This window comes from Amphiprion ocellaris, chromosome 19 (genome assembly GCF_022539595.1).
Source record: "Amphiprion ocellaris isolate individual 3 ecotype Okinawa chromosome 19, ASM2253959v1, whole genome shotgun sequence".
Lineage (NCBI taxonomy): Eukaryota > Metazoa > Chordata > Actinopteri > Pomacentridae > Amphiprion > Amphiprion ocellaris.
The window spans coordinates 11,655,948-11,668,481 of NC_072784.1; the positions used below are offsets into that span (position 1 = coordinate 11,655,948).

Below are 12,534 nucleotides of genomic sequence, written 5' to 3' on the forward strand. Positions count from 1 at the left end.
TTCTGTGACACTTAATGACCTCTGACCAGAGCTTATGGGTTTGAGACGAGTCATTATTGACTAATTTGGCACTGAAAAAGTATGCAATAATTAGAAAAATATCCTTTGTGTCCATGTGCCAGTTTGTTTAATATAAAAGCAGAATCTTGCTCACTTAACTTCAAGGGATTTAAAAGAAGCTTAGATTTTATTTATTCATTTTTATGGAGTTGTGCCGATTTAAATACTAAGTCATCTTAATAAGTAATTAGTGCATTTTTTATTGATTTTCATCAAGTTGCAGTTTTATCAAGATGCAGTTTTGCATGTCAGTATTAAAACTTTTGTTCATATTTTGTAGTGTGCTGCATTAGACAATGACATATAGTTGTCAAATTAAAATTAACTGATGGTTCTTTAGGTTTTTGGAGGAAAATTAATCATTAATTAGACAATAGATCAATGAATAGAAAATGTTACTGTCCAGTTGACTAAGATACAGCAACACAAAACCATTGTTTTTGGTTTAGTAATGTATTGTTTTGTAGCATTAATAACAAATGAAAGAGACAAAACTGCAACAAAAAAAAACAATTTCATGGGTGCTGCTAATTCAACTAAACAACAAAAAATTCTGTCATTTTACTAGATAATGTGTATGAAAATCTGTAAGATCACACTTAAGAAAATATTCACCATTTTTGATATATTTTTTAACATAATTCTTCTTTCAAACAAGGAAAAATATCTTTAAAATGACTGTACATTTTCGTAGATTGCAGTGCAGCAAAAATGGTCAAATATTGTAAATAAAACTGCTATTCATTTAAATACAGATGTTTTACATTATTTGCAGTTTGGACAATTTTTTACAGTCAACATCATCTCATTTTCTGGGATTTTAACACTTTTTTTTAATCTGTAATTTAACCAAACAGGGAAAATCTGTGAAAGAACAGTGAAATGTTTTTTTAAAAAATGGAGGTTTAAAAACTTCATTTTTCACAGTGTGTACATTGGATTGATTTTGATAACTTTTTTTGTACTTGAAGTCTATCCTGAAAAACAATATAAGATTGGGACTCGATATTGACAGATACAAAATATTTAATGACTGAGGCAAAAAATCCTGCTATCGCAAATGAAGCTACAGCGAAATGTGCATGGAGTTGCTTTAAAGTGCACTGAAATCATCCACAATATGTGCCAAGTGCAGAATTATACCTTGTTTGATTTTGTGAGTGTGTGTGTTGTGCATTTATATTGACTTCCCTTCGCCCCGGGAGCTATTTGTTTTCGGAGGTGCGTAGGCAGTTTTGTTTGTACGCGCTTGTGTGTGTGTGTGATACTCGTATTTGCGAGCCAAACGCGCACACACACAAACACACACTCCTTCATTCGTTCGCTTGGATTCAGGCTTCTGTGGCAGCGTTATCATCCAAAGAGGCGAACAGCCAGGCCCTGATTTAATAAGCTGCCTGGGGAGTCACAGAGAGGTGGGGAAGCACTATCAGCTGATAACTGGCCTCCCTGCAAGCCCAGCTTTTTCCTCTGATAGCGCTGCCAACACAAGCTTCTCCTGGCTATTTCTTTTTCCTCTGTGAATGTGCGTGTTGTCTGCTGCCCACGTGTCTTCGGGCTGCGTCCGTCCGGTGTCAAACCGGCCCACACATAGCAGAATCAGGGCTGAGGAGCGTATGCTGGGAGCTTCAGAGCTTCGACCGACCAACAACACACATCCTGCGTCACGGCTGCTACATCGTGCCAGAAAATAAAAGCCTTCAGACTACTGACAGATCCTCCGTCTATTACACAAAAGGCCGTGCAACAACAGCTTCGTCGTCATCATCCTTGAGAGCAACCTTAGTAAACAGTTGTATTTTAGGCAAAATGTGCAGATTTCCGAAACGTAAACCACTTATTTTGGTGCCCAAACTTAACCAAGCTTATAACATGTAGTTATTGTCGTGAGTGTCAAACAAAATGAGATATTTTTCCAAATGTAACCATTTTGGTGCCTAAACCTAACTGGGAAACAAAACTTAAGTCGAAGAATAACAATTTGACACTTAAAGGATGTTTTTTGTTGAAATCCATTTTTCATGACTTTAAGTATTGTAGATGAGCTGTAGTACCTGGTTGTTCCACCAGGTGGGGCTGTAGAGACCAGAGGAGACAAGCATTATGATGGTTTAGCTAATAAAGGGGCGCCATGACAAAGATGTATGTGATGCAAAATTACCTCCAGCCAGAGCTCATATTTTTTATGACAAACCTGGCTTGGCTAAGATGGCGTTTCGACAACTGAGTCACACATGTACCAGACCAAAATTAAATATTTGTTGACGAAAACAGCAATATTGAGTCAAATTATGTCCGTCCTGGAGCTTCAGTGCTTTGACCAATCAACCATGCATCCTGCTTTATGACTTTGGTGATATGATATCCTTTTCCATGATAATATACACATTAAGTGTTGTAGATTAGCTGTAGTACCTGATTCTTCTTTCTGTTCAGTACTGTAGCAACCATAGGAGGCAAGCATTGTGGTGGTTTAGCTAGTAAAGGGGCACCATGACAAAAATGTATGGGATGCGTAATGACCTCCAGCCAGAGCTCATATGTTTAAGACAACCCTGGCTTGGCTAAGACAGCATCCCCAAACCTTGTCACATCTGTAACGGACCAAGAATAAATGTTTATTGACAAAAACTGCTAAATCAAGTCAGATTTGCATTCATCCTGGAGCTTCAGAACTTTGACCAGCCAACCACACATCCTGCACCACGAATGCCAAAACCTCTAAATTTAACCATTTTGGTGCCTAAACCTAAGTAAACAACAAAACTTAAGTCTAGGAATAGTGGTCACACACATAACAAGCTGTTTAAACATATCACACGACTGGATGTGTATTGCACAAAGGAAAGTTTCTTCTTGTCTGAAACCATTTTCCAAGATATTACACACTTTAAGTATTGTACATTAGCTGTAGTACCTGATTGTTCCACTAGGTGGAGCTTCTCATTGTTAAATACTGTAGCAACCAGAGAAGGCGAGCATTATGGGGGTTTAGCTAGTAAAGGGGCGCCATGACAAAGATGTATGTGACGCATAATGACTTCTGACCAGAGCTCATGTTTTTAAAACAAACAAGGACTGACTAACAGAACAAAATTATGTGTGTGTCGATGAAAACAATCAAATTTACATCCGTCCTGTACCTCTACTGCTTTCCAGGCGTTAGACTGACCCCTACATAGCAGAATCAGGCGTGATCCCAGCACTGAAGAGCATATGCTGGGAGCTTCACAACTTCATCCAACAAACCAACCACACATCCTGCGTCACAGCTGCCAAATCCTGCCAGACAATAAAGGCCATCAGGCTACTGACAGATTCCCCATCCATCACTCTGTTCTGCAAATCACACAAAATGCCGAGCAGCAGCTTTGTCGTCATCAACCTTGTGAGCGATCGCGAGAAAGAAAAAAAAAAGTCAAAACTATACAAGAGAAAATTTTTGCAGAGCGACTGCTGCTCTTTATTTTGACAGCTTCTGTTGTGTTGCTGGGTGTGATGGCGGTTCAGGCATGTTGGAGTCTTTTAAGGAAGCTGAAAGTGGAGCGCGTTTCATCTAGATCCGTCTTTCTAGGAATTTATGCTCAAAGCTGCTGTGAGAAAGGAGTTTGTCTTTTTTTTGTAACAAGGGAAAAAATTCGACTGAGATGTTGGATTAGCAGCTTTATAGCAAGCTTTTTAAAGATTTAATACAGATTTCAACGTTACACTGAACACCTGGACTGTCTGTAGTTCAGTTTGGACCAGTCAGAATATCTCAGACGTCATTATGACTTGTCTGAATTATTATGCATGATGTTGCTCATGCAAGACTTCCCATTTGATTCCAGTCCAACCAAGCATTTGAACAGTGTTTGCAGAAGTAATGACTGTGGTGGATAAGATGGTGAGAAAATGCTGTGAAATCGAAAGAGCTCATTAGTGAAGAGTTTGTGGGAGAACAAGAGCTTTGTTCATGAGAGTCTAGTGGAAGAAATGTTTTGGAACTTCAGTCTCAGGCTGCTTTGACGTAGAGGTAAAACAGTTTATTGCATGTGGTTATGTTTTCTGTGTCAAAGTAGGGTGGAAAAGCAACTTTCCATAGAAATGTCATTTCACCAGGGCAAAACTAAGATAGGTTAGCACAGTGGATATGTGTCCTGTGCTGATATTACATGTTTTTTTCCTCAAACACTTAATTTTGGTCTCTAACAATTAAGTGTCATAGAAGTCTTTGTCATGGTGCCCCTTTACTAGCTAAACTTCCACAATGCTCTATGCTTACCAGCTTGAACTACCCCCCTCCTCTGGTTGATGTTATTGATTAAAAATGCTGCCGACTATTTAAAATGCCATATGTGATGCTTCTGAATCAGTTTGTGTTTTAGATTAATCGGTTATTGATTGCTAATTCTGCGTTTATTAAGAAAACAATTCAAATTTATCACAACTGTGTGACAGCGAATATAAATGAAAGATTGGACTCCTAACCTTACAACGCTCGTAATAAAATGATTCAGTGAATTCTTTTAATAATTTATTTAAAAACATTGATTAGTTAAAGGGGCACCACTACAAAGACTTGTGTGATGCTTAATGGTTAAAGGCCAAAATCATGTGTTTGAGGACTAAAGCAGTAATGTAAGTAATGGAAAAATATATACTGTGCTGAACTTGTTATCAACTAAACCACAGATTATTTAAAGTGGCGCAGTGATCAAAACTTATGTGATGCTGAATGATTAAAGGCCAAATTTGTGTGTTTGTAGATGAAAACAGTAAGACAAATGTTTACTGTGCTAAAGTTCGGTTATGAACTATGTTGTTATTGATTCAAAATGCTGCAGATTATTTAAAGGGGCACTATGTCAAAGACTTCTGTGACGCTTATTGGTTAAAGGCTAAAGTTATGTGTTTGTGGATGAAAGCAGTGATATGAGCACAGGAGAAATACCTGCTGTGCTAAACTTGTGTTATCAACTAAACCACAGATTATTTAAAGCGGCGCAATGACCAAGACTCATGTGACACAATGATTAAAGGCCAAGTTTTTGTATTTGTAGACAAAAATGGTAAGTTCAGCACTGTACAAATGTCCACTGTGCTAAAATTGGGTTATGAACTACGCTGTTATTGATTCGAAATGCTGCAGATTATTTAAAGGGGCACCATGTCAAAGACTTATGTGACGCTTATTGGTTAAAGGCCAAAGGTATGTGCTTGTGGAATAAAACTGTAGCACGGAACAAATGTTCACTGTGCTGAAGTTGTGTTATCGACTAAGCCACTGATTATTTGAAGGCACACAATGACAAAGATTCGGATAAAGCTTAGTGGTTACCGGGCAAAATTATGTGTTTGCAATGAAAACAGTAGTATCAGTACAGGACAAATATCCACTGTAGTCTGTGTTGTGTTGTCAGTTTTTATTGATTCGAATGCAGCAATTAGTTAAAGGGGCACCATGACAAAGACTTATGTAACGCTTAATGACTTCTGCACTGAAGTTATTTGTTTAAGATAAGCTGGGATCAATTTGTATTTTAGAGCAATCAGTTATTGATTGCCTACACTGTGTTTATAAAGAAAACTGTTCAAATTTATGAAAACAGATGCCATAGAAGATCTCCTTTAAATTCCTTTAAATCGTTAGATTGACCTAATCTAATAATTTAACAAAAAACATTGATGCTCACACTTAATCAGCGAACATAACGCTGATGCCGTTCTTTTATTTCTACTCTGTTGTCGTTTTTCAAGTGTCCGCATTGAAAGCGTTCTTTTTTACTGCCGAGCTTTTGTATTTTCTCCAAGGCTGGTGTCATTGTGCGGACAGCGATTGCTTTTTCTTCCTGTTGTGTTATCACAGCGGCGGCGTGTTGCAGGGCGTTGATAGGCAGACTTTGGGGTGGCCACGGTGACCCACGGCTGACACCAATGATTGATCCCGGTGCTGGGATAAGTGCCTGCACACCGCTGAGCTCACCGGTCCACTGAAATGCAGCCAAGCGGAAAATTAGAAATCTCTTCATCCCTGGTCCATTTGAAATCCGATATCTCCCATCTTCCCCTTCATGCAGCCACCTTTCCTCGGCCAATAAATCAGTAATTAAATGATGTGTTTATGTGTGTCCATGTACATTAGGGGCAGGTGCGCGTCCTTGGGGTATAAGACGGGGCAATTGGGGTGATGGGGGGTATTAAGTAGAACAGCCCATCCCCCACACAAAACATGTGCAGCTTCTAATGTCTGCATAGAAGAAGAAACACCTTTTTAAAATACCGTGTTGGAAAAAACAAACCAAAAAAATTAACAGTTTTAAACTGCAATTTTTAAAACTATTTAATGTTGTTTTCAGATTATCAACGTTTAGCTAAATCAGACAATATTGAGTCAAATTTAGCAAAAAAATGTATTAATTTTCATGTTGATTGTAAAAAAAACAAACAAAAAAACAGTCAAAAATCTGTATTTTTTACAAATGGTGATTTCTAATGTTTAAGGGTAAAATAGCACAATTTTTACTGTACTGAAAATAAAAAATTGTTATACAGAATTATGTATAGTGATTATAAAAAATGCAAAAAAAGTAATAAATTCAAATCATACGAAACATAAGTCACCGTTTTTTTTATGTTGACTGTATTAAAACAGCCCCATTTTATTATTTTTATTATTATTATTATTATTATTATTTTTTTTTTTTTTTTTTTTTTTTTTTTTTTTTTTTTTTTTTAACAGGTATTTCTTGTTATTTTCATGGTTATTTACAGTTTTCTGTGATTTTTAGAATTTTTTTTCAGGTAAATTTTACTGCTTTTTGTGGGGATTTTGAAAGTACAGGAGTAGGAGAGTAAATCACAGAAAAAGTATAAATTTTTATGTTAACTGCATTGAAACAGCCCCACTTTTTTATTATTATTATCATTTTACATATATTTCTTGTTATTTTCATAGTTATTTACAGTATTCTGTCTTTTGTTTTATTTTATTTATTTATTTATTTTTTACATTTTTCTGGCAGATTTTAACTGTTTTTTATGAGAATTTTGGAAGTGCAGGCACATGGCCACACACACTCGGTCCTAAGCACACTCCTGTATGTGGCTCCACAGAGCCACAATGCTGCCTCTGGTATCAAATAAATCAAAGTCATTCCCTCCTGAGGTGCTCTTGACCTCCTGGAGGCCTGAACGTTTCCCGATGCCTCCTAACTTCCACCATCCATCTCTGCAGGTACGTCCGCCCAGGGCAGCCCCCTGCTGGCCTCCCTCCCCGTCCCAGGACGGCCTCTGCAGCCTCAGCTCGACCTCAAACACCTCCTGCCCTTCAGACTCAACGGATCCTCCCCCCTCAGCCTCTTCCCCAACTTCAACACGGTGAGTCTGAGAAAGAAAAGTCTGAACAAATATCATGCAAAGCCCGAGATGGTAGGTAGATAACTCAGCATCTCATTAGAAGAGTCGTGTGAACAGGTGACTCATTTCCCACAAGATTGTTTTTGCTTTGTTTGGTCTCCAGGGAAGAATTTCTTTTATTTCTGAACACCAAAAGGCACTGACAGGTTTCAAAGGCAGGAAAATCAACATAATGACACAATTTATCAGTTTAGAAACACATTAAAACAGAAATAATTGTCAGATTTTACAGTTTCCTACAGTCTTTGAACTACTCAGTCAGAAAGCTTCAACAGATATAAGCATAAAATTGCAATAATCCATCAAAATCCCTTTTACATGCCTCATTAAAAAATACAAAAAAAAAACATGTATTTGCCATGACTAGATTCTTCAAAAAAAAAAATCAAGTATTTTTTAAAGAAGCACAAAAAGTCCTCACATTTTATCACATTTTCCATAGAGGTTTCTGCAAAACTCAGAAAGATTTTTTGCATCTTTCTGAGTCCTTGTGTCATCTTTGTATGTCATTTTTTGCGCTTTTGTGTGATTTTTGTATTTTTTTGTCATTTTTTCATCTTCTTGTCTCTCTGTGTATTTTTTTCCTGTTGTTTTTGCTTTTTTTAATGCCATTTTTACATCTTTTTGAGTCAATTTTGCGTTTCTGTGATTCTCGTCAGCTGTTTTTGCATATATTTGTGCCTTTTCGTGTTCTCTTGTCTATCAGTGACATTCTAACCATATCATCCTGCACATAAGACATTTCTGAGTTCTCTCTCCTTCCTCATGGTTGTTCTGTTTCCATAGAGGTGCAGCACTGTAGATGCAGAGAAAAATGAACCACAGTGAGGAAAAATGTGAGGCGTTGCACTAAAAACTGTTACTAATACGACAACTTTTATTTATTTCTTTCATGAGGAGACCCGATGTGCGAAAATAAATCATCGCTTTAAATACCGGCATGTATTTTCTGAGGGTTGCCACGGGTTATTTTTACCCGAAGCCTCGAGGCTCAGGCACCAGCGTCTTCACCAGTGAAACATAAGCAAAAAAACGCAGACGAAACAGCGACCGGAGACCTGCCCTGCTGCCTCCACCGCTAATATAAATACATGAGGGTGTTAGCGAGGCGAGTGTTTAGCATGCCGCCTCGCTCTGAGCATGCTCAGTCCGGCGACCCCTCGACCCCGGGGAGGTGGGCGGCAGAACAAAACGAACCAGCTGCGCTTTTCGCTTGGTGCAGCGAACGTTTATGTCTCATCCGCCTCCTCGCACATGTCCTCGAAACGTAAAGCAGCGGCCAGATGTCTGAGTCCACACTTCATTCTCCGCCTCTCATCCTCAAGTGTGAGCTCGGGCTTCATTTGCAGACCGTACGAGTGCAGATAGTTTGCAACGAGAGCAGCGAACGGTGTAAAACCAGGATCAAAGCAGCGTCTGCACACACACACAACACGACAACGGGCGTGTTGCTGCTAAGTAAAGGATCAAAGCTGCTAATTCCAGGCAGCCAAGGTGCTCGAAAACGCACCGTTTTGCTGCTGAAACAAAGAAGTAATGGAGACAATGGAGATTATAACCTGAACGGGAGCCGAGCTTTCTGCTTTAAGGACACAGTTTTATAGAGTCGTATTTCTTCACGCCACAGTGACAGAAACTCAGTTCGCATGAGGTGAAGCACTGACACCAAAACTGTGAAATATACGGATCATAAACCTGATGCTGCCCTAAAGCACTAAATAAAGCTAATATGTCCACGGGAGCTTTGTTGTTTTTTGCAGATTTTTGTTATTTTTGCACATTTTGGGGTCGTTTTTTCATCTATCATTGTGTGATTTTGCTTGTTCTATTTTACATTTGATACAATTTTTGCATTTTATTGTGTCTTGGTTGTTTTTTGTTTTTGGGCTTGTTTTTTGTGCATAATTATGTGTAATTTTTTTGTCTCTTTCATGTTGTTTTTGCACCTTTTGTGTCATTGTGTGAATTAGTTAAAGGGGCACCACTACAAAGACTTGTGTGATGCTTAATGGTTAAAGGCCAAAATCATGTGTTTGAGGACTAAAGCAGTAATGTAAGTTATGGAAAAATATATACTGTGCTGAACTTGTGTTATCAACTAAACCACAGATTATTTAAAGCGGCGCAGTGATCAAAACTTATGTGATGCTGAATGATTAAAGGCCAAATTTGTGTGTTTGTAGATGAAAACAGTAAGACAAATGTTTACTGTGCTAAAGTTCGGTTATGAAATATGTTGTTATTGATTCAAAATGCTGCAGATTATTTAAAGGGGCACCATGTCAAAGACTTCTGTGACGCTTATTGGTTAAAGGCCAAAGGTATGTGCTTGTGGAATAAAACTGTAGCACAGAACAAATGTCCACTGTGCTGAAGTTGTGTTATCGACTAAGCCACTGATTATTTGAAGGCGCACAATGACAAAGACTCGGATAAAGCTTAGTGGTTACCGGGCAAAATTATGTGTTTGTGCAATGAAAACAGTAGTATCAGTACAGGACAAATATCCACTGTAGTCTGTGTTGTGTTGTCAGTTTTTATTGATTCGAATGCAGCAATTAGTTAAAGGGGCACCATGACAAAGACTTATGTAACGCTTAATGACTTCTGCACTGAAGTTATTTGTTTAAGATAAGCTGGGATCAATTTGTATTTTAGAGCAATCAGTTATTGATTGCCTACACTGTGTTTATAAAGAAAACTGTTCAAATTTATGAAAACAGATGCCATAGAAGATCTCCTTTAAATTCCTTTAAATCATTAGATTGACCTAATCTAATAATTTAACAAAAAACATTGATGCTCACACTTAATCAGCGAACATAACGCTGATGCCGTTCTTTTATTTCTACTCTGTTGTCGTTTTTCAAGTGTCCGCATTGAAAGCGTTCTTTTTTACTGCCGAGCTTTTGTATTTTCTCCAAGGCTGGTGTCATTGTGCGGACAGCGATTGCTTTTTCTTCCTGTTGTGTTATCACAGCGGCGGCGTGTTGCAGGGCGTTGATAGGCAGACTTTGGGGTGGCCACGGTGACCCTCGGCTGACACCAATGATTGATCCCGGTGCTGGGATAAGTGCCTGCACACCGCTGAGCTCACCGGTCCACTGAAATGCAGCCAAGCGGAAAATTAGAAATCTCTTCATCCCTGGTCCATTTGAAATCCGATATCTCCCATCTTCCCCTTCATGCAGCCCCCTTTCCTCAGCCAATAAATCAGTAATTAAATGATGTGTTTATGTGTGTCCATGTACATTAGGGGCAGGTGCGTGTCCTTGGGGTATAAGACGGGGCAATTGGGGTGATGGGGGGTATTAAGTAGAACAGCCCATCCCCCACACAAAACATGTGCAGCTTCTATTGTCTGCATAGAAGAAGAAACACCTTTTAAAAATACCGTGTTGGAAAAAACAAAAAAAAAATTAACATTTTTAAACTGCAATTTTTAAAACTATTTAATGTTGTTTTCCGATTATCGTTTAGCTAAATCAGACAATATTGAGTCAAATTTAGCAAAAAAATGTATTAATTTTCATGATTGAAAAAAACAAACAAAAAAACAGTCAAAAATCTGTATTTTTTACAAATGGTGATTTCTAATGTTTAAGGGTAAAATAGCAAAATTTTTACTGTACTGAAAATAAAAAATTGTTATACAGAATTATGTATATCGATTATAAAAAATGCAAAAAAAAATAATAAATTCAAATCATACGAAACAGTAAGTCACCATTGTAATGTACTGAAATCTGCTTAAAAAACAATTGTTTTTATGATATTCTCCAAATATATATATATTTTTATCAGATGTCCCCTGTTGTTTTCATGGTTATTTATAGGATTTCATGTTTTTTTTTTTGTTGTTGTTTTTTTTGAGTTTTGATATTTTTATGGAGATTTTGGAAGAAGAGGAGTAGGAGAGTAAATCACAGAAAACAAGTATTAATTTTTATGTTGACTGTATTAAAAAAGCCCCATTTTATTATTTTTATTATTATTATTATTATTATTATTATTATTATTATTATTATTATTATTATTATTATTATTATTATTATTTTACAGGTATTTCTTGTTATTTTCATGGTTATTTACAGTTTTCTGTGATTTTTAGAATTTTTTTTCAGGCAAATTTTACTGCTTTTTGTGGGGATTTTGAAAGTACAGGAGTAGGAGAGTAAATCACAGAAAAAGTATAATTTTTTATGTTAACTGCATTGAAACAGCCCCACTTTTTTATTATTATTATCATTTTACATATATTTCTTGTTATTTTCATAGTTATTTACAGTATTCTGTCTTTTGTTTTATTTTATTTATTTATTTATTTTTTACATTTTTCTGGCAGATTTTAACTGTTTTTTATGAGAATTTTGGAAGTACAGGCACATGGCCACACACACTCGGTCCTAAGCACACTCCTGTATGTGGCTCCACAGAGCCACAACGCTGCCTCTGGTATCAAATAAATCAAAGTCATTCCCTCCTGAGCTGCTCTTGACCTCCTGGAGGCCTGAACGTTTCCCGATGCCTCCTAACTTCCACCATCCATCTCTGCAGGTACGTCCGCCCAGGGCAGCCCCCTGCTGGCCTCCCTCCCCGTCCCAGGACGGCCTCTGCAGCCTCAGCTCGACCTCAAACACCTCCTGCCCTTCAGACTCAACGGATCCTCCCCCCTCAGCCTCTTCCCCAACTTCAACACGGTGAGTCTGAGAAAGAAAAGTCTGAACGAATATCATGCAAAGCCCGAGATGGTAGGTAGATAACTCAGCATCTCATTAGAAGAGTCGTGTGAACAGGTGACTCATTTCCCACAAGATTGTTTTTGCTTTATTTGGTCTCCAGGGAAGAATTTCTTTTAATTCTGAACACCAAAAGCCACTGACAGGTTTCAAAGGCAGAAAAATCAACATAATGACACAATTTATCAGTTTAGAAACACATTAAAACAGAAATAATTGTCAGATTTTACAGTTTCCTACAGTCTTTGAACTACTCAGTCAGAAAGCTTCAACAGATATAAGCATAAAATTGCAATAATCCATCAAAATCCCTTTTACATGCCTCATTAAAAAATAC

At 37.6% G+C, this 12,534-nt stretch overlaps 1 protein-coding gene across 1 annotated transcript in view; it reads left to right on the forward strand.

Moving 5' to 3' along the window:
- The window catches only part of znf385c (zinc finger protein 385C), a 198,524-nt gene that overhangs the window by 150,527 nt on the left and 35,463 nt on the right, over positions 1–12,534 (forward strand). Inside the window, exon 3 of the mRNA XM_055005249.1 lies at positions 7,277–7,419. Within this exon, the coding sequence (XP_054861224.1) occupies positions 7,277–7,419 (143 nt within the window). The remainder of the gene's footprint in view (positions 1–7,276; positions 7,420–12,534) is intronic.